At 44.2% G+C, this 27,598-nt stretch overlaps 1 protein-coding gene and 1 pseudogene across 1 annotated transcript in view; both read right to left on the bottom strand.

The window, feature by feature from the left end:
- The window catches only part of LOC123460834 (N-acetylaspartylglutamate synthase A-like), a 37,200-nt gene extending 21,223 nt beyond the window's left edge, over positions 1–15,977 (bottom strand). Inside the window, exon 1 of the mRNA XM_045150664.1 lies at positions 15,815–15,977. Within this exon, the coding sequence (XP_045006599.1) occupies positions 15,815–15,977 (163 nt within the window). The remainder of the gene's footprint in view (positions 1–15,814) is intronic.
- Positions 4,870–5,194, bottom strand: LOC123460913 (annotated as a pseudogene).
- Positions 15,978–27,598: the final 11,621 nt, after the last annotated feature.

Below are 27,598 nucleotides of genomic sequence, written 5' to 3'. Positions count from 1 at the left end.
CAGAGAGTTAGGACAGAACCAAGAGCTGAGTGTGTTCCTCAGCAGAACTGGTTATAAAAAGGAAGTCAGGGCTGGATAGATGGCTTAGCACTAAGACACTTGCCTGCAAAGCCTAAGGACCCATGTTCAGTCTGTCTCCAGATCCAACATAAGCCAGATGCACAAAGGTGAGGAAAGCACAAGGTTGCACATATCCACTAGGTGGAGCAAGCATCTGGAGTTTGTTGACAGGTGCTAAAAGGCCCTGGCATGCCAATTCTCTCTCTCTCTCCTTTCTCTCTCACCGTCACTATATAAACATAAAAATATTTAAAAGGAAGTCACTGTCCAGGTCTGTTGAAGTAGGTTTCTACCTCATGTATATAACTGTTGAATGAGAAGTAATCAGAGAATGGATGTTATGTCTAGTTGACCAACTGGAGGACACTGAAGATCATGAACAGAACATCAGGCAGTGGGTCACAAAGCAGGTGGGACTAGAACTTGAGGCGAGGAGGGGTTTGTAGGACGAAGCAAGAAAGGGCAGGAGCTCCAGGGTGGCCCCGTGCCTGTTTCTGCACAATGTTGTGTATTTGAGTTCTTGGAAGAGGATCTTATGTTCTGAATCATATCTATTGGTCTTTGTCTTTTGTTTTTAAATAACTCAAATTTGGAATATTAAAATTTTTAAATAAGTATATATTAATATACAATGAGTTTTATTATTTAATTTCATAATACCTGTAATGCATGTTCATCATATTTATCACCCCCTTTATCCTGTCTTATCCTTTTCCCATTCCTGATAAGCCTCTCCTTTTTCCCAAATTTTTTTTCAATTTTCTTGCCTTTTTTTAATTTCTGGAGATCAAGAGTTTCATTTAGGTTGCTTACATGAGAGGGGTGAGAGGTTAGATATAGGAACATGAGCAACTTACTAATGGTTACATCACTGAAGAAAATGTATCCTCCCAAAGGTGAGGCAAGCACAAGGTTACACCCTCAGGGAAAAGTGGGGTCTGTGAGGCCTTCAGTCATCCATGGAAGAATATGAATGCATATAATCTTGTCAGGTTTCGTGGATGAAATCACAATTGCTCTCAGCTCAGTGCAACAGCCATGTCCTGAATAAAAGATGGCATTCCACAGCACTCCTCCCCTTCCTCTGCTCTTACCTTCTTCTCTGAGGTTTCTTTAATTTTTATTTTATTTTATTTTTATTATTTGAGGTAAGGTCTTACTTTAGCCCAGGCAGACCTAGAATTCACTCTATAGTCTCAGGATGGCCTCAAACTCACACTGATCCTCTTATCTCTGCGTCCTCACTGCTGGGATTAAAGGTGTACATTACCATGCCTGGCTAATATTTTAAATTTTTATTTACTAGAGAAACACACACAAATACAGAGACAGAGAGAGAGAAATGGGCATACCAGCAAATGAACTCCAGATGTGCCATGTGGATCTGGGTTATATGGGTTCTAAGGACTCAAACCTGGGACCTTAGGCTTCACAATCAAATGCCTTAACCACTAACCTATATCTCCAGCCCTTTAATTTTTTCAAAAAAAATTTTTATTCTGTGATATTTTGTGAATCTTGGAGGTGACAATATAGATGTCCCATTTAGGGCTGAGCACTCAACAGTCTTTAAGCAACATGAATCTCTGCAGTAAGCGCTGCCCACTGCAAGAAGCTTCTCTGAGCAAATCTAGAGCAACAGTGATCTATGGGCATAAACATAACATTTAGAAGGTAGTGTGACAAATCCAACTTGTCCATTCAGCAAAATGACAGTAGTAGCTTCCTCATTATGGCCTACAGGGCCTCCCCATCCACAGTCTTCTGACCAGGTTACAGGACAAGATATGAATTCCCTTCAGCGAAGTAGGCCTCAAATCCAATCAAAAAAGTAGTTGGGGCTGGAGAGATGGCTTAGCCCTTAGGGCGCTGGCCTGCAAAGCTGAAAGACCCATATTCAACACTCCAGATCGCACAGATGCAAAGGTGAGGCAAGTGCAAGGTCATACATGCCCACTAGGTGACAGAAGGGTCTGGAGTTCAATTGCGGGGGCTGAGGTCCTAAAGCACCAATTTCCTTTTTCTCTATCTCTCTCCCTCAAAAAACAAAAAAAAAAAAAAAAGGGAAGGAAGTTGGTTATCTGCAGTATTGCCTAACTCTTACAAGCAATTAGAAATGAAGGTGTAAACTGGGTGTGGTATGGTGGCACATGCCTTTAATCCCAACACTTTGGAGGCAGAGGTAGGAGGATGGCTGTGATTTGAGGCTAATCTGGGATTACTTAGTGGATTCTAGGTCAGTCCATGTTAGAGTGAGGAACTACCTCAAAAAAAGAAGAAACATAGTGGTAAGCTGGTAGGGCTATTTCCCCATCCTGAGCACCTCATAAGTACATGTGTGCTGTTTCACACCCTCAGATGCCTATCTCCATGTAGATATTCATGGGCGTTCTACATCCTTCCCTTCTTTCCCCCATGTACAACCCTCTCCCCTTACCATTCTTCTTTTTTGGCTTGATTTTTTAATTTGAAAGAAAAAAATTTTTAATCCAACAATTTTATATATAAATTACAATTCTCAAACCCATCTCAATCCTTGATAAGTGATGGTAACATACACACCAGAAATGGTAGCTCAAGGCAAGATCACACCAAGGACAAGATTGTGTCCAGGAAATTAAGGACCAGACTGGAGATCAGGAGCCACCCACCTTTCTACCTATCCAGTTAACCCTTCAGATTTCTATCTAGCCTGAAGCTAGCTATTGAGCTTCTTTAGAGCAATAAGGCAGGCTATTTTCAGAGCAACTAGCTTGAATGGAACTGAGTGTGAATTGGGCATGTATGTTCATGGCAAAACTTTAACCTGAAAAACTTCACATACATCAACATTTGAAAAAAGTGAAAACTTGCCACTATAGGTAGGGACAAACTGGATGGATGGTGGAATCAGCAAGTGGATCAGTTGCTAATCCTGACCCCATCACCACAAAACAGGCTTCTTCTTACAGAGCTAATGAGACCCTCCCTCCCCCAGCCTTCTCGTCTAATAACAGGCAAGAGCTTTTCTGTGTTGCTCAGTCTTTCTAATTACCCTGCAAGGAAAGGGCCAGAACAAAATCACCTGAGAAAACCATGGGCCTAAAACACTCTGCTCCTACAGTGCTCTCCCATCTGAAGCCACTCTTCAGCCAGGTGGGGAGGGGCCTGATCATCAACAAACATCCCTGAATCCCGACTCTGGTTCAAGGACTGGGGCACCGAAATGAGCTCATCTCCCTCCCCCACTGCAATCCCAGCATTCTGTATTGCTATCTACACATTGCAGGAATCCCTGAGGAAGAATGGAGAAGCATCTTACAGAGACATCTCTGCAAGCACAAGCAATGCATCTGAACCAGGTCATGCTCAGCTCTGTTGAGGGTGCTCAACAAGGGGTCCTAGTTCACTGGTTCAAGCTTCAGATGATTAACTTGAAGGGGGTGTGCATGGAGATGGCTTAACACATGCTTGTCTTCACTCTACAGCTGTGGTTCTGTGGGTGATTCTGTCCCTAGAAGACACTTGGCAATTTCTAGAAGTATTTTTAGTTGTCATAATTTCACTGGGTCAGCATTGCTGCTAATCATTTTATAATGCACAGACAGCCCTCCGCTATAAAGAATTAATTTGTTGAAATGTCATAACTGTTTTGGTCAGAAAGCCTTGCTCCCATGCTATCGGGATCTTAGGAGCCCTACACTTATTTATCTCACCCTCTTCCTACTCTTTTTTTTTTTTTTATTTTAACAAGTTTTGAAAATTATTTCATTTATCATGTGAAAGAGAGATAGAAAGGGGCACATAGTGCGAGAGAGAATTAGAATGCCAGTGCCTCTAGCCACTGCAACAAACTCCAGATGTATGCTCCACCCAGTGCATCTAGCTTTACATTGGTCCTGGGGAATCAAACCTCAGTTCTTAGGCTTGGAGGACAAGCACCTCAACTGTGGAGCCATCTCTCCAGCTGCTCCCCCCTAACCCCTTTTTAATGGTCAGGAAGTCTGTCTTGACACCTAATTTTGCTAATGCCTGGCTTTGTCCAAATCCTCTTCCTTTCTTTCTTTCTTTTTTTTTTTTTTCCGAAGTACGGTTTTACTCTAGCTCAGGCTGACCTGGAATTAACTATGTATCCTCAGGATGGCCTTGAACTCACAGCGATCCTTTTACCTCTGCCTCTGCTAGGATTAAGGGCGTGCGCCACCACGCCCGGCTTTTTATCCTCTTCCTTTCACCTGGCCAGCAGGGAGGTGGATGAGAGAACGTGTTCAAATGGAAGTCCAGCTCTTCACTCGTTTTCAACCAGAAAGAAGGTTCCTAACCTGATGGGTAAGTCCAGAGGTAGTAGAAAGATGGGATAAGTAAAAGAACTAATTTTTTTCTTTAAGCATCAATTTTATCATTATCTATACCTTCTTATAAAAAATTTTTTTTACTTAAAAAAATTTATTTTACTTATTTTAGAGAGACAAAGAGGAAGATAGACAGAGAAGGGAGAATGAGCATGCCATGGCCTCTAGCTACTGCAGAGAGACTCGAGACACATGTGCCACATTTTGCACCTGGCTTGACATGGGTACTGGGGAATCAAACCTGCATTCTTTGGCTTTGCAGACAAGCTGCAAAAACTGCTAAGCCATCTCTCCAGCCTTGATTTGTTTTTAATAAAAATGTTGTACTCTTATATCCCCACTCCTTTGCCCAAATTCTACAGAGAATCTTGCTTGGTGGGATTATTGGTATTCATTGTGGGGTACTAAAGGACTCTGCAGGGGTAGGGAAGGGAGCCTGCTGCCTCAGGCTATTCCCACCCAGCCTGAGGCTCTTGGATCACTGGTTGTAGGAGGCACGTGGTGTGGCAGGGTAGCATTCCTTCTGGGCTGGACATGGAGTAGGGGCTCCAGGACTGTTCAACTGTACCCATGGAAGCTGCAAGCCCCTAGCATGGCTCCAGGGCCTGTCTTGGTTTTCCTTAGATTGCATCAGCTCCTGAATGGCACATGTCATGGCAAGTCTGTCTCCAGCCCCATCTCCCCACAGCCAATGTGAAGCAGGCGGACAAAATTCACTGGCTCCCCAATCATGGTCTGCTCTTCTCCTTTGACCTGGGTTTCTCTACCATACAGCAGCCCAGTTTGTGCCAAAATTCAATCATATTCTCTGATGGTTCCAGCTTCACTACACTGCCAGCATCCACAGATACCTCTTGCTCTGGTGCCTTGAACCTGCTCCTCACTCTCCCAGATAGAACAATGCCCTGGGTTCAGTCTACTGGACGGGTCTGGAGAAGGTGGAAATCCTCAAGACCCTTCCTATGCAATGGTGATCAAGTGTCTCAGACCCAGGGTCACTAATGGGGCCAGCAAGAGGCTTAGACAGGCAGGAATAAGGTTACATCTTCCTCAGATTGGGAATCCTGCTCCTCTTACTTCAAAGTGTCCATCTCCTGGTGTCAGCCACTCTGTGTTCTGGCTTGCTATCTACCACTCTTAATTTATTTGATCACCATCAAAATCTTAACCCCCTGTTGCCTGTTGTAGTCAGGTTCACGTTACTGGCAGAAATCACCTGATGAAGAGCAGCTTGTGGGGAAAAAAGGAGGGTATTTTGGCTTACAGACATCAGGAAAAGCTCCACCTTGACAGGGGAACATGATGGTATGAGCAGAGAGTAGACTTCATCTCCTGGCCAACATCAGGTGGACAATGGAAACAGAAAGTGTGCCAAACACTGGCAAGGGGAAACAGGCTATAACACCCATAAGGCTGTCCCCAACAATATATCACCTCTAGGAGGCTTTTAATTTCCAATTCCATCAGCTGGGAACCTAGCACTCAGAACACCTAAATTTATTGGGGGGGGGGCACCTAAATCAAATCACAACACTCCCCCACATAATTTTGTAGGTTTGTGTATTATTTGCAAGGAGAATGAGAGAGAGAGAAAGATGAAGAGAGAGAGAGACAAAGAGAATGGACACGCCAGGACCTCTTACCTCTCTCAATGAACTCCAGATGCATGCACCAATTTGTGCATCTGGTATATGTGGATACTGGGGAACTGAACCAGAGTTGCCAAGGTTTTCAAATGACTTTAACTGCTAAGCCACCTCCCCAGCTCTTCTCCTACACCCTTATCAGTACAATAGTCTCATTTTCCTCCTTGACACAAGCCCCTTTCTCTCCATCCTTCATAACACCTTCACTGCTGTCCTTAGGAAGTCCAGCTGTATGATTAGCAAATGGCTCTCTGCTTCCTCACTGACTGTTCCTTTCCTCTTCTGGCTATAACCGTAAGGTAGATTTCACTGGAGGACACAGCTTCCCTTGATCTCCAGTTGAAACTTCAAGCAGTGCTTGGATGTGAGGATACGATTGGGAGTTTCTCCTTGCCTCTTCCAGTTCTGTTGAAACCACTACAGCTCCCTTCCTATGTGAAATCTCTTCCTCCTTAGAAGCTTCTGCTCTCTGCCACCTGTTCCCTGGCGCTGTCCCCTTCTTACCTTCTAAATTGTCTCTTGTTCTAAGTAACCCATAATAGTTATGTTAAATTCTTATTATTGAGGTTTTTTAAAAAGATATTCACTTATTTATTATGAATTCCACATATATATGCACGTTTTTTTTTGTGTGTGTGTGTGTGTGTGTGTGTATGTGCACATATATATGGAGAAAGAGATAAGAGAATAGGTGCACCAGAGCCTCCTGCTGCTGCAAATGAACTCCAGATGTATGCATCATTTCATGCATCTGGCATTACGTGGGTAATAGGTGATCAAACCTGGGTTGTTCGGCTTTGTAGGCAAGCACCTTAACCACTAAGGCAACTGTCTGGCACCTTGAGTTATTGTTCTCTGTCACTAGACATGAACTGCCTATGGCTTGCTTCTCCTTTCCCTGTCTTCTTCCACTTACATTTCACTTCAGTGACGTGTGGTCACACCTACAACTTTTCATCACCTATGTAATATTGTATATCTGAAGCCACTAATTTTTATATCCCATTCTTTGCCCCCTCTCTCCTGTGTCCATAGAAGCATAAGTGCTCCTACTTTGCTGAGTCCTTCAAGCCTCTTGTCCTTTCTTTTAAAGGTGGACATGTAGCTCAATGAGAGGGCACTTGCCTAATATGCATAAAGCCTTGTGTTCAAACCTAGTACCACAGAAACAAAAAAGAGCTTGATCTAGAAATTGCTATCTGGAACTAGGAGGGCATAGCTCACTGGTGGATCATGTGCCTAGCATGGATAAGGCACTGGTTGCAATCTGTAGTGGTGAATTTACACACACACACACACACACACACACAACCTGTGGGCAGTAAGGTTTGAACTCTGAAAGTAAGAGAAGAGAGGCTGAATCATCCTGCCCTTGAGACTATGACACAGACTCACTTCCCAGGTCAGACTCACTATATCTGCCCTTGGATTTGTCTGTGAGTTGTGACTATACTTACCTCTTGAGTCAATTAATAATTTAGACCTGTGGGTGGTCAGAAAACTTACTTCTCGAGAGTTAACCTGTCCCATATAATGACTCATCACTAAGACACACACATCCAATCACAGTTTCCTGCTATAAAAGTCTTGTGCTTCAAATCATCAGCCTTTTAAGGCATTTTGCTCCCTCATCAACAAACCTTGACTGAAAGCTACTATGCACTGGTTACGGACTGCATACCTGAAGAACATCCACTTACTCAGGGGAGAAGGAGAAAAATCTTATAAGCATATACCTTACAATAAAATCCAATGAGTGATATTTGAATGTTATTTGGCAGCAGATGGAATGTGTGATTACTTGGGGTTAGAGTAGCGAGGTCAGGAAAGACTTGAGGAGAGCTGAGTGACTTGTGCTAGATTTGAAGAATGGATCAAAATGGACCAGATGGGAGGAACCAGATGGGCATCTCAGGCAGAGGGATTTTAGTGGAAGGCTGGGAGCCACAGAGCCCTGATGTACAAAGTGGAGATGAGATGAGACATAAAGAACTATGAGTACTAGTTGTAACTCCTAGCGAGTACTAGGTGTGCTATGGCCCTTACTGGTACTTAACATGTAATTATGTTAATATGTAAAAGAACCTAATATAAGCACATATAGACACATATCTATAACTATGTAATGATGATGATGATGTATATTTTGGTCTCCTAATAGTCAGTGCCTGCTATGCCTAGACTGAAAATAATTGACAAGGGCTGGAGAGATGGCTTAGCAGTTGAGGTGTTTGTCTGCAAAGCATAAGGACTCATGTTCAACTCTCTATGTCCCATATAAGCCAGACGCACAGTAACTCAAGATTGAACAAATGCATGGTGGGGTGGGGGGCACACATGCATCTGGAGTTTTGGCTGCAGGGGCTGGAGGCCCTGGTGTGCCATTTCTGTCTGTCTCACTCTCTCACTCTCGCATAAAAAAAAGGCAGTCTGTTGGGCTTGCCTCAAAATAAAATTAATAAATATTTAATTAGTGAAGAATCTATAAAAGAAAATAAGGATAGATAGGACTGACTTTCATAATGTTAAGACAGCAGCGTAGAAGGAAGATACTTTGAGGCTGAGGTAGGATGATGGCCGTGAGTTGGAGGCCAGTCTGGGCTACAAGGTGAGTTCCAGGTCAGTCTGGACTTGAGTGAAATCGAATAAAAAATACTGTTTCCAGACCTGCCCTGGAATAGTAATCTCTACCTTTGGGGTCCCACAAGTCTGCAGAGTGAGCTTAGGAACAACCCTAAGCAACTTGCTGAGCACTGTCCGTCCAGATTTGACTCCCTCTTTCTGGTCCTTCCCTAATACAAAGGAGCAATGGAAACCTGGGTGGCTCACACCTAAAAGCCCAGCACTCAGGAGGTGAAGTAGGAGGTCTGCCTTTGGTTCAAGACCACACCTGCGCTATAGAGTAAGTTTCAGAGCAGCTTCAGCTAGAGTGACATCCTGCCTTAAGAAAGGCACAAAACCTTTGTAAAAGAGGTCCCTTAGGCCTGTAGAGATGGCTTAACAGTTAAGTGCTTGCCTGTGAACCCTAAGGACCCTGGTTTTGTAGCTCAATTCCCCAGGACCCATGTAAGCCAGATGAACAAAGTGGCGCATGCATCTGGATTTCATTTGTAGGGCTGGAGGCTCTTGTACACCCATTCTTTCTTTTTGTCTGTCACTCTCAAATAAATAAATAAAAATAAAATATTTTAAAATGAGGTCCCTTAATTTCTTCAACTTGGCTACCTTGCAAAGTCACTGTCTAACTTCAATTTAATTCAATGTAGTTCAGGTCAACCTCCACTAAGAAAAGTACTGGCTATCATGGTGGTGCACACCTTTAATCCCAGAACTAGAGAGAATAAGAATGATCACCATGAGTTCAAGGTCAGCCTGAAGCTATAGAGGGCTGGAGAGATGGCTTAGCGGGAGTGAGTTCCAGGTTAGCCTGGGGAAAAAAAAATACTACAGATTACAAATACCTTAAAGCATATATTCTCAATGTCATTGAGCTGGGAATTAGGAGACTAGGTTTTTGTTGTTCCTGTTGTTTGTCTGTTTGGGGGAGGATTGTTCTTTTAATGAACTAATGACTTTATTGGGGTCACTAACAGAGCACTGGTGAGTGGTTACTTACAGAAACATGGGTTACTCAAAGACAGCTACATTAGGATTAGGATTTTTAAAATATTTTATTTTTATTTATTTGACAGAGAAAGAGGGAGGGAGAGAGAGAATGGGTGTGCCAGGGCCTCCAGATACTGTAAACAAACTCCAGATGCATGCACCCCCTTGTGCATTTGGCTAACTGGGGCCTGGGAAATGGAACCAGAGTCCTTTGTTTTTGCAGGCAAACGCCCTACCTGCTAAACCATCCCCCTTGCCCCAAGAGTCAGATTTGTTGTTGGTAGTATTGTTGAGGAAGTGTCTCACTCTAGCCCAGGCTGACCTGAATTCAGTCTGTAGGCTCAGGCTGGCCTTGAACTCACAGTGATTATTCTACCTTTGCCTCCCGAGAACTGGGATTGAAGGCATGTGCCACCACACCTGGTAAGATTGGGATATTTTAAAATTATATTTTTATTTATTATTTAAAAGCAGAGAGAATGGGGACTGCATACAAACTCCCAATGCATGCTCTACTTTTTGCATCTGGCTTTACGTGAGTACTAGGGAATCAAACCTGGACCTGCAGGCTTTGCAAGCAAGCACCTTTAACCACTGGGCCATCTCTCTGGCCAAAAGTTAGGGGTTTGAGGCCAGGTATGGTGGTGCATGCCTTTAATCCCAGCACTCAGGAAGCAGAGGTAGGAGGATTACTGTGAGTTTTAGGCCAGCCTGAGACTACATAGGGAATTCCAGGTCAGCCTGGGCTAGAGTGTAACCCTACCTCAAAAAAAAAAAAATTATGTTTTTGAACTGTGTTTTTGCCATTAACTATCTGAATGGCATTAAGGAAGTCACTTACTTCTCAGCCTTTGGTTCTTCTGTGTAAAATGAAGGTGTTACAATGGGTGGATGCAATCTCATTTCTGTCTCTCAGATTCTAATTTCTCAAGTGGGACATAGCATCAACTTCATGGTACCCTACTTTTGTTTGTTTGTTTTTGATGGAAGGTCTCACTCTAGCCCAGGTGACCTGGCACTTACTATAGTTCCAGGTTGGCCTCAAACTCATGGTGATCTTCAACCTCTGCCTCCCAAATACTGGGATTAAAGACAATCCTATGTAATGCTGCATCTCTTATTCCAAAATCAGTGAATTCTCAATTTTTCCTTCTGTTTTCATATTTTTATTCATTTATTTGCAAGCAGAGAGATTGTGAGGCAGAGAGAGAAAATGGGCATGCCAGGGCCTCATGCAATTGCAAGCCAACCTCAGATTCATGTGCCACTCTGTGCATCTGGCTTTATGTGGGTCCTAGGGAGTTGAACCTGGGCCTTTAGTCATCGTAAGTAAGTGCCCAAACTGCTGAGCCACTTCATCAGCCCTGGAAAGAAAACTTTTTTAATTCTTTGCCAAGGAAACTGCCAAGATTATTAATAAACTGAGAAATACACCACATATCTTTATTCACTCAAAAATGCTAGTCGGTGCCTATTATGCTCAAAGCATTATTGTAGTCAACCTTACAGTACTACCCAAAGCAAACAAAGTGACACTTCTCATGAAACCCACTTTCTTGTGACTTGGTTCTCATAACAAATTAATCTTTCAACAGCTTGGAAGAGTAGAAATGGTGATCTAAATGACTTGAGTGCTATAATTTGTGAGTAACAACTTTTGAATTAACAAAAAATTAAAATCCCATCCAAATGCCCATGTTCTTGTTCTGTAGAAATGGCTCAGCAGTTAAGGTGCTTGCTTGTAAAACCTTATGACACTGGTTTGTTTCCCTAGTACCCATGCAGAGCCAGATGCACAAAGGCACATGCATCTGGAGAGCAATTGCAGTGACAAGAGGCCCTGGCACACTCCTTCTCTCTCTGCTTGAAAATAAGTTAAAAAAAAAAAAAAAGCAAAACAACAACAACAACAAAATAAACCTATGCTTAGTTGATTGTAGTTTAAAAAAAATAGTAAGACAGACGTGGTGACACATGCCTTTAATCCTAGCACTCAAGAGACAGAGGTAGGAGGATCACCACGAGTTCAAGGCTAGTGTCTACAGAGTGAGTCCCACATCAGGCTGGGCAACAATGAGACATATTACCTTAAAAAAAAAAAAAATAATGGGGCTGGAGAGATGGCTTAGCAGTTAAGCATTTGCCTGTGAAGCCTAAAGAACCCTGGCTCAAGGCTCAATTCCCCAGTACGATGAAAGCCAGATGCACAACATGACACATGATCTGGAGTTCATTTGCAGTACTGGAGGTCCCTGGAGAGCCCATTCTCTCTCTCCTTCTCTCTCTCTCTCTCTCTGTCGCTCTCAAATAAATAAAATAAAAATAAATAAAAAGAAAACAACAACAGTAAAAAAAAAAAAAAACAGGTGGTTCTTGGTGTGTGAATACACTAAGATATTTCCACTCATGAATTCCATTCAGTTTTAAGACACTAAATAAAACTGTTTAAATATTTCTTGAAGCACTAGAATTTAGTTTTCTCTGTTCTTACAATTGATTATTTTTAAAATATTATTTATTTATTTGCAAGCAGCGAGAGATAGAAGAGAGACAGAGAAAATACGTGACCCAGGTTCTCGAGTTACTGCAAAGAAATGCCAGAAGCATGCAACACTTTGAGCATCTGGCTCTACATGGGTGTTAGGGATTCAAACTCAAGTTGTTAGGCTCTACAGGCAAGTGCCTGAACCTCTAAGCCATCTCTCTAGCCCCCAACTGATTTTTTAAAATGGGATTTTAGAAACATAGAACATATGTCAACTGTAAAAGGCTTTTTGATTCTTATTTATTTATTTTTGTATTTCAAGGTGGGGTTTTGTCTAGCCCAGCCTGACCTGGAATTCACTCTGGAATCTCAGGCTGACCTTGAACTCAAAGAAATTCTGCTTCCTCTGCCAGCCAGTGCTGGGATTAAAGGCGTGCACCACCACGCCCAGCTCAAGAATTATTTTTCCTAAGTGTGGTGGTGCACGCCTTTAATCCCAGTATTCAAGAGGCATAGGTAGAAGGATCACCATGACTTCAAGGCAACCTTGACACTCCAGAGTGAATTCCAGGTCAGCCTGAGCTAGAATGAGACTATTCCTCAAAAAAAAGGAATTATTTTTAGTTCATAGAGAGATAGAAAGAGAGAGAATGGGCGTGCCGTGGCCTTCAGCCACTGCAAATGAACTCCAGACACAGGAGCCCCCCTGGGCACATGCTTGTGTCACTGTGCGTCTGGCTTACATGGGACCTGGAGAAGGAAACATAAGCTCGCTCTTTCTTTCTTTCTCTTCCCCCTTCCTCCCATCCTCCCTTCCTTCCTTCTGTCTTTCTTTCTGGTTTTCAAGGTAGGGTTTCACTCTGGTGAGGGATGACCTTTACTATGTAGTCTCAGGGTGGCCTCAAATTCATGGAGATCCTCCTACCTCTGCCTCCTGGGTGCTGGGATTAAAGGCGTGTCCCAGCACACCCGGCTCTAACATGAGTTATTAGGCTTTGCAGGCAAGCCTCTTAACCACTAAGCCATCTCTTCAGCCCTACTGTTAAAGAATTCTTGATGGGACTACAACACAAACATGATATAAAATCATGGTCAATGTACTTCTAAACAGACATCTATATTCATTGCAAAATAAATAAGTAAACTCATCCTCAGGGTCAAAAGAGGTATATATATTGGAGCTAAGGACAGGGTTGAATAGCTAAAGGCACTTGTTTACAAAGCCCAACAGCTTGGGTTCTATTCCCCAGTACCCACAAAAGCCAACCAGACACACAAGGTGGAACATGTATCTGGAGTTCATTTGCCACAGCAGACTCTGGCATCTACACACACATTCTCTATATCCCCTCATCAATAATTAAAAAAAAAAGTTTTAAAGAAAATATTTGTATATTAACTACTTAATTTAGATCACCAAAGTATAACATTATTCTATTTAATTGTGGAACTGAAATATAGAGTTTACAAACTTTGAGAACCTCAGCTTGTCATTTCATAAATGAAAAATGAGAATTAAGGACAAAGTCAAGTTAGGGAGATGGCTCAGGGTGAAAGTGCTTGCTTGCAAACCATGCCAATCCAGGGTTTGATTCCTGACTTCCTACGTAAAGCTAGATGCACAAGGTGTCACATGAAGCTGGAGTGTATTTGCAGTGGCAAAAGGCCCCGGAGCACCTTTCTGTCTGTCTCCCTGCTTACAAAAAGAAAAATATTTATTTAAAAAGACAAAGTGGACAGGTGTGGTGGCACATACCTTTAATCCCAGCACTTGGGAGGCCGAGGTAGGAGGATCACTATGAGTTCCAGGCCAGACTGAGACTACATAGTGAATTCTAGGAAAGCATGGGCTAGAGTGAGACCCTACCTCAAAGAAAACAAAGAAACTTAAAAGACAAAGTGATGTGTCAAAAGCAAAATCAAGGGTACTTATTAACAGTGAAGTTGTAATAAGAACCCAGCTGGAGAGATGGCTCAGTGGTTACAGGAGCTTGCATGCAAAGACTAAAAGGCCTCAGTTTGATTCCCCAGTACACACACAAAGCTAGATGCACAAAGTGGTACATGTGTCTGCAGTATGTTTTCAGTGGCAAGAGGCTCTGGTATGCTCATTCATTATGTCTCCCTCCCTCTCGCGGTCTCTCTTTCTTTCCCTGATTGCAAATAAAGGAATAAAAAATCTTTAAAAAGAGAAAAGGGATCCAGAGCTGGGGCGATGGCTTAGCGGTTAAGGTGCTGGCATGCGAAGCCTAGGGACCCATGTTCCACTCTCTGTATCTCACAAGGTGAAGAAAGCCAAGTTTGCACATGTGCACAAGGCAGCAGACAAAGTGGAGTTCCACTGCACTGGCTGAAGGCCCTGACATGCTAATTCTCTCTCCCATTTAAAAAAAAAAAATTACCAAAAACAGCAACAACAAAAAGAATCCAGGCCTGCAGATTCTCTGTTCAGGAATTGAGTCCCTGATTAATAATGCTGAGAGTTTTAACAAATCAAGGCTTGGGAGACAGTACCCTTTCCATTTGAAAGACACCACCAGTTTGGATTAAAGGTAACACACCTAATGCCTGTATATACTTCTCCAATGGGTCTGCAATTGACATTACATGGTTTAGAACAACTTATTCAGACTACAGCAGATAAAGTTCATGTAGGGACATGTATGCAGGAGCTCACTGGTAAGGAGCCTGTTCAGAATTTGGAGTGCCTTCCCTTACCTAAAGGACTTCATTCAACCAGGTAAGTCTGAAATGGCATGATTATTACCCTAAGAACCATTTCAAACTAAGACCAAATCTCCTTTTAGACCTGAACCCTCCGAAATGGCTGGATACCTCCAAAGGCGTGCCAGAGACACAACCAGAACACTACTGAGTTCCTGTCATGAGGCCTTAGACAGACAGGGCTTATATGAAGGGTAGTATAAGCCCCTGAAAACACAATCTCTTGAAGTCACAGATGTTAACTCTACCTCATCCGTCTCCCAAGTCCTCTGTACTTATTAGTAAAGTGATGAATGAGGCCAGAACGTGTGTGTCTTAAATGTTGGCTTTTCTGGAATCAGAATTCACCAATTTTGAAGGATGAGTTAAGGAAAACCCATCAACGGTCTCCTCTCCAACTTTACACCGCAGAGGTGACTTCAGCTTCCCTCTGGTTTCCCTCTTTATGTAGGCCTCCAGTTTGGGAGTAATATTCTATGTGGATCGTTAGTAATGCATACTCGGTTGGAAAAGTTTTCAAAACATGTATGGTAAGAGCAATCTTGCAAATTTAGTGTTAATTTCCCAAACCTCGAAGTCTAGATTGACAGGGTACCTACTCAAGTAAAATGTACAGATTTGGGGTTTGCAGCTTCGCGTGCCCCGGACACCCAAGCAGCTTCAGGTGAATTGGGGTCTCGGTCAAAATCAGGTTCCCCAAGGTAGACCGAAATCATGATTCTCAAATCTTGCACTCAAGGCACTTGGCTGGTGGTGTTCACAAAAGGCTGTTAAGGTGAGGGGCTTTCTTTAACGCCTCCTGGAAAACGGCGGCTGTCTGGTTGGACTCCAGGGAGGCTCGTCAGCGGTCTGGAGGCGAACGCTTGGCTGGGTGGGGGCGGGCGGGTGAGGGCCCCCCCCCAGCCGACCCCCGAGGGGAACCTAGGCTGCCTCCCCGCCCTCCCGGGACCCGCCTCGCTCACCGAGGTGGCCGCCGGTGACGGTGACGACGATCTGGTCCATGAACACCGCCCGGAAGCGCACGTCCTGCTCGGAGCAGCGCTGGCGAAGGGCGCGCAGGATCTGCACCTGCGGGTAGTCCTCGCGGATGCGCCGGTCCGTCAGGAACCAGACCTGCGAGCACATGGCGGTGAGCGCGGCGGCGCCCCGAGCGACGCGGAGCCGCCCGGGCCGGACTCGGCCTCTCTCTCCCTGGACCCCGCTCTCAGCGACCGGGATGGACGCGGCCGTCCCGGGCGAGCGCCGCGGCTCCGCTGCCGCCCCGCGCGCCAGACGCCTCTGCAGCCCTGACCCAGCGAATCTGCCCCGGCCGCTCCGCGCCGCCGCCGGCCCGACAGCCAATCAGCGCGCGGCGGTGGGCGCGGGCCGGCGCGGCCGGCTGCAGCGGCGGCCCCGGGGGGCGGGGCGGGGCGGGGCGGGGGCGCCGCGGAGGGACAGGCGGCGCACCGAGCGCCCCCGGCCGCCGCGGGACCCCGCGCTGGGCGCGGCGCCGCGGGCCGGGGTGGGCGTGGCGCTGCCGGCCGGGGCTGGAGCCCACCCCAGTGGGCGGGACCCGGCGGAGGCCCTGGGTGTCGAGCCAGTCGTGCGCGACGGGCAGCAGACGCGCCCCGAAAGCGATGCGGATCGCTCCCGGCTTGGGATGCCAGCAGACCACTGCGGAGAACGGGTGCAGGGACTCCGGGATTCCCTAAGGAGACCAAGGGGGCCTGGCAAGGTCACGCGACTAGGCCCTGCCGTGGCACCCTGCTCTTAGACAAGCCATGTCTCTGTCCAAATGCTGGCCTGCAGCCTAGGACAGGGAGGCGGAGGAGGCTGAATTGTAGCAGCCTCTAGTTCGGTTCATTTGAAGGTGCATTTCATTTCTCAGGGTTTCGGGTTTTCTTTCACTGAGCACCTCGTGCCAGTCTGCACCAGCTCCTAGCGGTCAGAACATCGAGGTCATAAAAACAGACAGAAGACCCGTTTTCGTTAGAAGGACCACTGGCGTGTGTCTTCTTTGCTCAAACTGCCCGTCTCCCTTGTCCTGGGCCATACAACCCACTCACCTGCACACATCGTCCTTGCTCCTAGCCGTTGCAAACAAGTCTTTGAAGCCAGCTCTTTCTTTCTAAATAACTGTAAGACTGACAGTCATATGCTCTTCCGGCTGACTAAAAAGAATTGTTTTTTTGTTTGTTTGTTTTGTGTTTAGGAAAGTAAAAGTATTTTTACAGTTTCAAGGTAGCCTCTCCTCTCCCCCGCCCCAGCAATGACACCTATAAGTGGGTAAGATCTCTCTGAGAAAGTAAACGCTCTGCTGTTATATTATTCCCACTAAGGTGGCCTTTGGAAAAGTTCTATGTGCACGGACTTCCAAATTTTAATTTTTTGGGGGGGGGGTCTATCGAGATAAGGTCTCTCTCTCTAGGCCAGAGTGACCTGGAATTCACTATGTATTCTCAGCCTAGCCTCAAACTCCCTGTGATCCAACTACCTCTGCCTCCCAAGTGCTGGGATTAAAGGCATGTGCTACCACACCCCACTCAAAATTTTATTCTTTTCAAGCAATATTAATTAAATCCTTCTCGGTTGCAAAATATCTCCCTCTCCCCAAGTTCCTCTATGTATTTACTTTCCTTTTGTTTTCAAGACAGGATCTTGCTCTACCTGGAAATTTCTGTGTAGTCCATGGTTGGCATTGCACTCACAGTTATCCTCCTACCTTGCCTTTCCAAGTTCTGGGATTCAAGGTGTTTGCCACCACACTGCAGGACAGAGAGAGAAAGAAAGAGAGAAAAAATGGGAATGAGAATGAATGAGAATGTGTGCACCAGGGTCTCTAGCCACTACAAATATACTCCAGATGCATGCAGCACTTTGTGCATCTGACTTTACATGGGTACTGGGGAATTGAACCCCAGTCATTAAGCTTTACAGGTAAATGCTTAGATTAATCACTTAGCCATCTCACCAGCCCTATATTTTCTTCTTATAAAGAATATATTGGGACTGGAGAGATGGTTTAGCGGTTAAGCGCTTGCCTGTGAAGTCTAAGGACCCCGGTTCGAGGCTCGGTTCCCCAGGTCCCACGTTAGCCAGATGCACAAGGGGGCGCACGCGTCTGGAGTTCGTTTGCAGAGGCTGGAAGCCCTGGCGCACCCATTCTCTCTCTCTCCCTCTGTCTTTCTCTCTGTGTCTGTCGCTCTCAAATAAATAAATAAATAATTTTTTAAAAAAAGAATATATTGTTATGTATTTGTAGGAGAGACAAAAGAGGAGAGAAAGAGTGTGTGTGAATGGGCACGCCAGGGTCTAGTGCCACTGTGTACAACATCCAGACACATGTGCCTCTTTGGGCTTCTTGTTTTACATGGGGACTGGGAAATTGAACCCAGGCTGGAAGGCTTTGTAAGCAAGCTCCTTTAGCCACTGAGCAATCTCCCTAGCCCTATACGTATTTTCTAAATATAACATAACAGTTACCTGTTGCCTTTTTGAATTAGTTAACTTTCAAAATGCCATTTGGGGCCTTTAGATGTGATGCCTCAGTGAGTAATGTGCTTGCTGTGCAAGCATGAGGGCCTGAGTTCAGGTCCCCAGAAGCCATGTTGAAATGTTGGGTTTGGTGGTGCATACCTGTAATCTCAGCACTGCGGAGGTGGAGACAGGAGTATTTCTAGGGCTTACTGGCTAGCTAGTATAGCTGAGTGGATGCGTTATGGGTTAAGGTGCTTGCCTGCGAAGCCTAAGGACTGATGTTCTACTCTCCAGATCCCACGGAAGCCAGACACATAAAGGTGAGGCAAGTGCGAGGTTGTACATGCCTGCCCACTAGGTGGCACAAGCATTTGGAGTTAGATTGCAGTGGCTGAGACCCTGGTGCACCAATTCTCTCTGTCTGTCCCTCTCTGTCTCTCAAATAAAATAAAATAAGTAAAATAAAATTATATAAAAAATTAAATTAGAAAAAGATAATTCTATCCACAGATGCACTTGGATGCTAGAGCCTGTATCCTCTACTTTGGACATTTCCAAGAGGTTCCATGGCATTTATTTTATATAGCCTTGTCCCTACAGGGCTTCTGCAAAATAAACCATAGACATTGTTGTGGCTCAAAAAATAGTACCTTAAAATATGGTGCTTTGAGCTGGGCAGATGGCTGAGAGGCTAAAGGAGATTGCTTGCAAAGCCTTTCAGCCTGGGTTGACCTGGGTTTGATTCTCCAGGACTCATGTAAATCTAGATGCACAAAGTGGCATCTGGAGTTCATTTGCAGTGGTAAGAGGCACTGGCATGTCCATTCATCCTTTCTCTTTCTAGTAATTTTTTTTTATTGACTTATTTGAGAGAGAGAGTGACAGAGAGAGAGAGAGGCAGATACATATATAGAGAGAATGGCTGCACCAGGGCCTTCAGCCTCTACAAATGAACTCCAGATGAATGTGCCACCTTGTGCATCTGGCTTACATGGCTTACATCAAACCAGGGTCCTTGCCTGGGTCACAGGCAAGCACCTTAACTGCTAAATCATCTCTCCAGACCTCTTTGTCTGTTTCTGCTTGCAAATAAATTTTAAAATGTATTTTGTGGGGCCTGGTGTGATGGTGCATGCCTTTAATCCTAGCACTCTGGAGGCAGAGTTAGACAGATCACCATGAGTTCAAGGCCACCCTGAGACCACATAGTGAATTCCAGGTCAGCCTGGGTTAGAATGAAATCTTACCTTGAAAAACAAACAAACAAAGTAATCCAGACAGGATTATTTTCTCAAATGTATTATGCCATGCTGTAGATAGGGTACCACTAGAGCCCATGTATTCAGAGCTTGCTCATTAGTCTGTCAGGCTACTGGGAGGCAGTGGAAGCTCTATGAGAGTCAGGTGGAAGAAGTTAGGTCAGTGGAAGTAGAAATATTGGAATCCCAACCCCTTCCTCTGTTGTTTTTGTTGTTGTCATTTATTTACTTACCTATTTATTTATTTATTTATTTATTTGAGAGAGAGAGAGAGAGAATGGGCATTCCAAGGCCTCCAGCCACTGCAAATGAACTCCAGATACATGTGCCACCTTGTGCATGTGGCTTACATGGGTCCTGGGAAATAGAATGTGGGTCTTTAGGCTTCTCAGGCGAGCACCTTAATCACTAAGCCATCTTTCCAGCCCCCTGTTTCTTTTCTTGAAATGCATGTGGGAATGTGTGTGTACTAGTGCATATTCACATATGTGCACATGTGTGTGGAGGCCAGAGGACAACCTTAGATATCATTTGTCAGGAACTCCATCCACTTTTCTTTATGAGACAGGGTCTCCCAGTACTGAGATTACAAGCATGCCTGGCATTTTCACAAGGATCCTGGGAATCAAGCTCAGGTTCTCATGCGTGCAAGGCAGGCACTTTACTGAGTAGGCTATCAACCCAGCCCTTCTGTTTCTTTGTTTTGGGAGAGCAGCTTCTTCTGCCAAGTGCCTCTACCATGATGAACTGTCCTGTCATAGGTCTCTAAACAACAGGCTAACCAACCATGGACTGGAACTTCCAAAGGTATGACTACGATAGGCCTTTCTTCCTTATAAATTGATTATCTCAGGTATGTTGTTATAGTAATGCCAAATAACACATATCATTTATGTGATATCCTCCACAGATGACTCCCAAATTCAAATTTAACCCTATGTCTCCTGAGCTTCAGCAATAGAAAAGAATTCTGCTCTGCTGTCATTTTAGTGTTTCTAAAGTCAAAGCTGGGTGTGGTGGCGCATGCCTTTAATCCCGGCACTGGGGAGGCAGAGGTAGGAGGATCCCCGTAAATTCAAGGCCACATTGAGACTAGTGAATGGTGAATTCCAGGTCAGCCTGGGCCAGAGTGAGACCCTACCTTGGAAAAAAAAAAAAAGAAAAAAAACTCCTAAAAAAATCTAAAGTCAAACTCAATCTTTCTCTTTCCATTTCCAGATTCAACTATTTTAAACCAATAAGGACAATGAATGATCTCATATAAAGGGAAACTGGGACAAGGTCAGCTTTAAAATTAGTCCACTTACATCTGAAAAAAATGACACACCTTTAATCCCAGCACTTGGGAGGCAGAGGTAGGAGGATCATCATGAGTTCAAGTCCAGCCTGAGACTACATAGTGAATTCCAGGTCACCCTGGGCTAGAGCAAGATCCTATCTCAAAAAATGAACATACAAAAACTGATATACAAATATACATATTCAGGCTGGAGAGATGGCTAGTGACTAAGGTACTTGCCTGCAAAGCCAAAGGATCCAGGTTTGATTCCCCAGGACCCACATAAGCCAGATGCACAAGGAGGTGCATGTGTCTGGAGTTTGTAAAACAAAAAAACAAAAAACAACAACCAAAAAATATACACATATTTACCACAGATAGAGGCTGACTCATATTCTCTCTCCCTGTCCCCTTCTCCTGTTTGTGTGTGTGTCTAAAAGAGGTCTCATGTGACCGGGCATGATGGGACATGCCTTTAATCCCAGAATTTGGGAGGCAGAGGTAGGACAATCACTGTGAGTCTGAGGCTAGCCTGAGACTATATAATGAATTCTGGTCAGCTTGGGCTAGAGCAAAACCCTACCTCAAAAAAAAAAAAAAAAAAAAAAGTCTCATATATCTCAGGATGGCCTCCAACTGACTGTGTAGGCAAGGATGACCTTAAGTTTCTGACCTTTGTGCCTCCACTTCCAAGTGCCTGGATGATCACAGGCATGACCTCCACAGCCGGTCTTTCATGTATCTCTGTATGAGCAAGGAAAACCCTTCTGAGAAGCCATCAAGCAGAATCTCCACATCATGAGGGTCAATGTAAAATAACAAAGCAGCTTTAAAGGAAATAAAATCGTTTTGACTATGGCCATGGAACACAGGTTCAAGTTACCCTGACTGGTCTGCCCACCCACTGTACAAGGGCTTATAGGATCTTTTTACAGCCATGGAACAAAGGTCATGAATTAATACGTTGAACGAATACTCTGTTGGGGGTAGTAGGTGAAGGACTCAGGAACCAACCAGATGGACGCCATGACAGGCTTCAGAATCCTCAGTAGGCCTAAGTTTCTGTTTCCCGGCAAGGTCTAAGTTTTTATTTTCCAGTAAGGATGGGCTTAACAGTTACTGGAAACTGATTATGCCATACATTCCTGAAGTCCTAAAGTTCAATTCCCCAATCTCCAGCCCGCTAACTTTGCCTTAAGGGTAGGCTTAACAGTTAAACCGGTTATACCATATATTATGCTATACATTCCTGAAGTCATAAGACATTCCCGTAGTCATGGATGAGCTCAATTCCCCTAGCTCCAGCCCACCAACTTTGCCAGCCAAAATCCTAAGCCAACCAGAAGAGTATACTGTTTAAATCAACCAATCATGTACCCATCCCCTTCTTCTATGTTCAAATCCCTATAAAAACCCTCCCTTCCCCCTACTTGGGGCTCTTCACCACCGCGTTGGTGAAGTCAGGAGACTGAGCTTCAGCCCGAATTAAAGCTCCTTGTCCTTTCATATGTGTTTGGTTCTCCTTGGTGGTCACTGGGGATGCCAAGAACTGGGCATAACAGTAGGTAGAAGGGCTACAGCAAAATAGGGAAATCTTTTCTGATAGGTTTCAGCTGTTACAGCATTCTTAGTTTTGGGGTAGTGAAGGATAGAGGACTGCTAAGTTTAAAAACACTCTCCCACCACTGGGGAGATGCCTTAGTGCTTGCAAAGCCTAATGGCCCAGGTTCAATACCTCAATACCCATGTAAAGCCACAGGCAGAGAGCAGCATATGCTTCCGAAGTTCATTTACAGCAACAAAAGGCTATGGTCTCGCAGACAAACAAGTAAAAATATTTTTTAAACCCCACACATTTATGCAAGTTTATCTTAATAGCTACAAGAATTTTAGGTCAGATGCAAAAATCAAAAGTAACCAAGTACTTTTTCTAATGAATTTAAAAAAAATACTTTTGGCCCCAACCTACAGCATTCTATTAACTATGATATCTGCTGGGCACAATGATACACACTTTTAATCTCAGCACTCAGGAGGACAAGGTAGGAGGATCACTATGAGTTCAAAGGTAGCCTGAGAGTATATAGTGAATTTCAGATTAGGTCACCTTGGACTAAACTGAGATGTTACCTTAAAAAGAAAAAAAAAAAAAAAAAAAGCCTGAGGCTGGGTGTGGTGGCTCATACCTCTTTAATCCCAACACTGTGGCAGAGGCAGGTGGATCAGTATGACGCAAGACCAGCCTGAGACTACATAGTGAATTCCAAGACAGTTTAGGCTAGAGAGTGAGACCCTACCACCCTACCTCAAAAAAAAAAAAAAAAAAAAAAAAAACAACCGCCAGGCATGGTGGAGACTGCCTTTAATCCTAGCCCTCGGGAGGCAGAGGTAGATGGAGGATCACCGTGAGTTCAAGGCCACCCTGAGACTACATAGTTCCAGGTCAGCCTGAACCAGTGGGAGACCTTACCTTGGAAAAAAATAAAATAAAATAAAAAGTAAATAAGAAAAAGAAAAAACAAAAACAAAAAGGCCTGGAGAGATTAAGTGCTTAGGGCATTTGCCTACTAATAATGACATTCTATTCTGCTGAGGCAAAGAGTCTGCAGAATTTTTTTTTTCTGACAATAAATCATAAGGAAATGTATTTTCAAAAAAATATTTGATATACATATAATTTTGCTATTTATTTAAAAAGTAAAATTTCATATTAATGAGATGGATGTTTTTGCTATGTTTTCATTTTGTGTATTTGCACTGTGGAGATGGCTTAGCAGTTAAGACATTTGCTTGCGAAGCCTAAGGATCCAAGTTTGACTCCCCAGAGCCCATGTAAGCCAGATGCACAGGGTGATGCATGCACACAGGTGGTGCATGCTCATAAGGTTACACACATCTGGAGTTTGTTTGCAGTGGCAAAAGCCCTGACATACTGATTCTCTCTCTTTCTCCATAGATAGATAGATAGACAGATAGATGGATGGATGGATGGATGGATGGATGGGGAGATTAAACCTTGGCTGAATAGTTGAAACTAGAGGAAATCCTCATTATTTTTCAGAATTGATCAATATTTTGATTTTATAATTTTCAATGCAGAGGATGATGCTGGTAGAGGTAGAGAGCCCGCCTCCCACTGTACCCCTGCCAGTGGCAAACAGGGCTTGAAAACTGTTGGTTGCAAACTGTTCACCCTGCCCTTCAGTCTGCTGAATGCCCTCTTCCCTAGACTGGAACAGCAAGGCAAACAGGGCCACTGACTAATAACCCTTTCGGTAGGCTCTCTCTCCTTCTCTCTACCTCTCTCTCTTTTGTTGAATTTTTTTTATTGACAACTTCGATAAATATAAACAATATAACATCATCATATTTGCTTCCCAGTACCCTTCCTTTTTCCCCCTCCTAAACTCCCCTCCACTGAATTCCTTCTTTTCGACTAGTTTCTCTTCTATTTGGATACCATGATGTTTTTTGTTCTATTATGCAGGTCTTGTGTAGGAAGAGTTAGCCACTGTGAAGTCATGAATATAATAGCTACTTTGTGTCTGGAAGATAGCATTGTAAGCACTCCTTCCTTCCTTTGGCTCTTACATTCCTTCTGCCACCTCTTCCACAATGATTTCTGAGCCTTGGAGGGTGTAATAGAGATGTCTCACTTAGTTCTAAACACTCCACTGTCATTTCTCAGCACTTTGGTGTGTTTTGAGTCACCCCAGAGGTCACCACCATCTGAAAAGGGAAGCTTCTCTAACCAAAAATGAGAGTAGCATTAATATTTGGGCATAAACATAAGTATTTAGAGGGATTTTAATGAGTATAATATGTCCATTTAGCCAGACAACAGTAGCAGTTTCCTCCCTAAGGTTTATGAGCTTTTCATTTGATTTTCAGTACCAGGCAGGAATTTTCTGCTATGGAGTGGGCCTCAAGGCTAGTCTGAGAGTAGCCTGCAGAATTTTCAACACAGATATTTAGTATAATATAGATACTATAATATATACATATGTAGATAGATTTAATATGGATAATTTTAATATAGTTTTGATATAGAGAACCTCAGCTTCATAGTAACAAAGAATAAGAAGCCATCTGGAATAACTTAAACTAATAATAACTCATCACATGTATAGGGAATTGGACTCCCTTCCCTAAGCACACGGTAATAAAGAGGTGGGCACATTCAGGGGCAAACAATGGCATTGGATACACTGTTCAGACAGGACAAGCTGGGTTTTGCTTCCATAACAAATGACCTCAAGGTTGCTTACAACAATGATGTTTTCCTCAGAAACCATCATGTCCATGACAGGACAGTTTGGCTGCCTTATAGGTTGTCTTCATGCCAAGACCCAGGCTGATAGGGCAATCTACAATGTTGGCCTCTCATGGAAGAAGATAAACAGTGGTGGCTAACCACTTCCTGGCTCTTAACATTTTAGCCTGGAACTCAGATGTATGAGGTCTGTCCACGTTTCTTCACCAGAACAAGTGCGCCTGGCCAAGCCTGATTTCAATGGGCATGTATATTCCTCCTTACTTCAAAGGGCAACAATATGTCATGAGAAATTGTGATCAATAATACAATTTGCTGCAACCCAAGGCCAGAACTATAAAAACCTCATTCTGCTAATCAGCTCTCCTCTACTTAGGATTCCCAAGAATGCTACACACAAGAAAGATGTTGAGGGGCTGGAGAGATGGCTTAGTGGTTAAGGCACTTGCCTGCAAAACCTAAGGACCCAGGTTTGATTCCTTAGAACCCAGGCAAGTCAGATGCACATGGTGGCACCTGTGTCTGGAGTTCATTTGCAGTGGCTAAAGACCCTGGAGCACCCATCCTCCCTTCCTCACTCATAAATAAATTTTAAATTTTTTTTAAAAGAAAGACTGAGAAAACAAAAGGTCATTGTTGTAGATAGTTTCATGATGTGGGGATGAACATCCAAACCAGGCACAGTTTAGAAGAGGAAGGGAATTATTCCAAGCTCAGAGATCCAGGGAAGTTTCACAGATGGCAGAAGAAGTTGGCTCCCTTTCACAGAGCCAAGCAGAGAGAAAACTGCAGCAATCAAAACACCAGCACCAATATGCACACACACCAAAAGGCAAGAAGCACAAACCTGCCACAGGCAGGAACCACAGACAACTCAAACCTCTCTGCATACCTCTGGGCTGGAAATCAGATCTGCCCCAGTGACACCTCCTCAAGCCACGCAGCTGGAGACCCAAGTTACAAGCTTTAATAAAACACCTGATTCTGTGTGCCATACATTCAAACAACCACAGTCATCTTATTCACAGCTGAGTTAAACAATTAATGACCTCCAGAGCAGAGTCTGCCAAAAGACTTAAGTCTGATCCCATGTATGCTTAGACACATGTGCCATGGTGTGCATGTTGAGGTCAGAGGACAACTTTCAGGTCCATCCCCACTGATCTGTCTTGTTTGAGATAGAGGTTCTCTCAGTCCTACTCTGCTGCTGGTTGTTTTTGTTTGTTTGCTTGCTTGTTGTGTGGTGAGGGGAGAGAATGGGCACACCAGGGCCTCCTGCCACTGCAAACAAACTCCAGGCACATACATGTGCTATTTTGTGCATCTGGCTTCATGTGGGTCCTGGGGAATTGAACCCAGCTCGTCAGGCTTTGCAAGAAAGTACCTTTAACTGCTGAGCCATCTCTCCAGCCCTGTTGTTCTTTCCATTACACTTGCTGAGGGCTTCCAGAAACTTCTCCTGCCTTCAGCTCCCATCTCACTGAGGGTTCTGAGGTTACACAACTCTACCCCAGCTTCCAGCTTTTTACATGTGGTCTGGAGGTAAAGTTGGATACTCTGGCTTGAATGGCAAACACTTTATTCACTGAGCCATCTTCCCAGCCCCAGAAATACGTATTTTAGTCTTTGTCCCCAGGATCTGAATATACTTCCTAAAATCCTTAAAATTTCCTAAGTAAGAGAAACATCTTTGGCGATCATATTTGATTTTTGCCTCCTGCCTCTGTGCATGCGTGTGTGTGTGTGTGTGTGTGTGTGTGTGTGTGTGTGTGTGTGAACCATCAGTGTATGTGTGGTATGTGTGGTGTGTGTGGTAAGGTGTGTGGAAAGTTCCAATGGGGAGCAGGTTACTAGAGGAACCAACCATATGACTAGGGGTAGGAATGTTTGGCTCACCCACTCTTCTGGGGAAAAAAAAAGGCTAAAGACTGAGTGACCACCAATGGTCAGTGAAGTCACAAACTACACTTATGCAGTGAAGCCTCCATGAACCCTCATGAGCAGTGTGTCCAGAGCTCTGGGTTGCTGCATATCAAGGTGCTTGTGAGGGTTGTATACCAGGACAGGCCATGGAAGTCCTGTCTCTCACCCCAGACGTATGCATCTCTTCCCCTTGATCATATCTGGACTGGAGCCTTTATAGTAAACTAGTAAATGTAAGTGAAGTGTGGCCCTGAGTTCTGTGATCCATTCTAGCAGATTATGGGACCGGAAGGCAGGGTCATGGGAGTCTTCAGTTTATAATCACTAAGTCAGGAGCATAGGAGGCCTGGGCTTGTGACTGACATGTGAGGAGGTAATAGTCTGTAAGGCTGAACCCTTAATCTGTGGGATCTGATGCTAACTCCAGGTAAGTACTATCAGAATTGAATTGTGAGATACTCAGCTAATATCCGGAGAGAACTGGATATCTGTTTGTTATGGAAGAGGCTCATACATTTGGTGTGGTGTTATGTAAGGGCAAGCGTGGTGATGCACA

The sequence above is a fragment of the Jaculus jaculus genome, chromosome 5 (genome assembly GCF_020740685.1).
Source record: "Jaculus jaculus isolate mJacJac1 chromosome 5, mJacJac1.mat.Y.cur, whole genome shotgun sequence".
NCBI classification, from domain to species: Eukaryota; Metazoa; Chordata; class Mammalia; order Rodentia; family Dipodidae; genus Jaculus; species Jaculus jaculus.
Note: the sequence above shows the minus strand (reverse complement) of the source record. Positions and strands in the feature narration are given on the sequence as shown.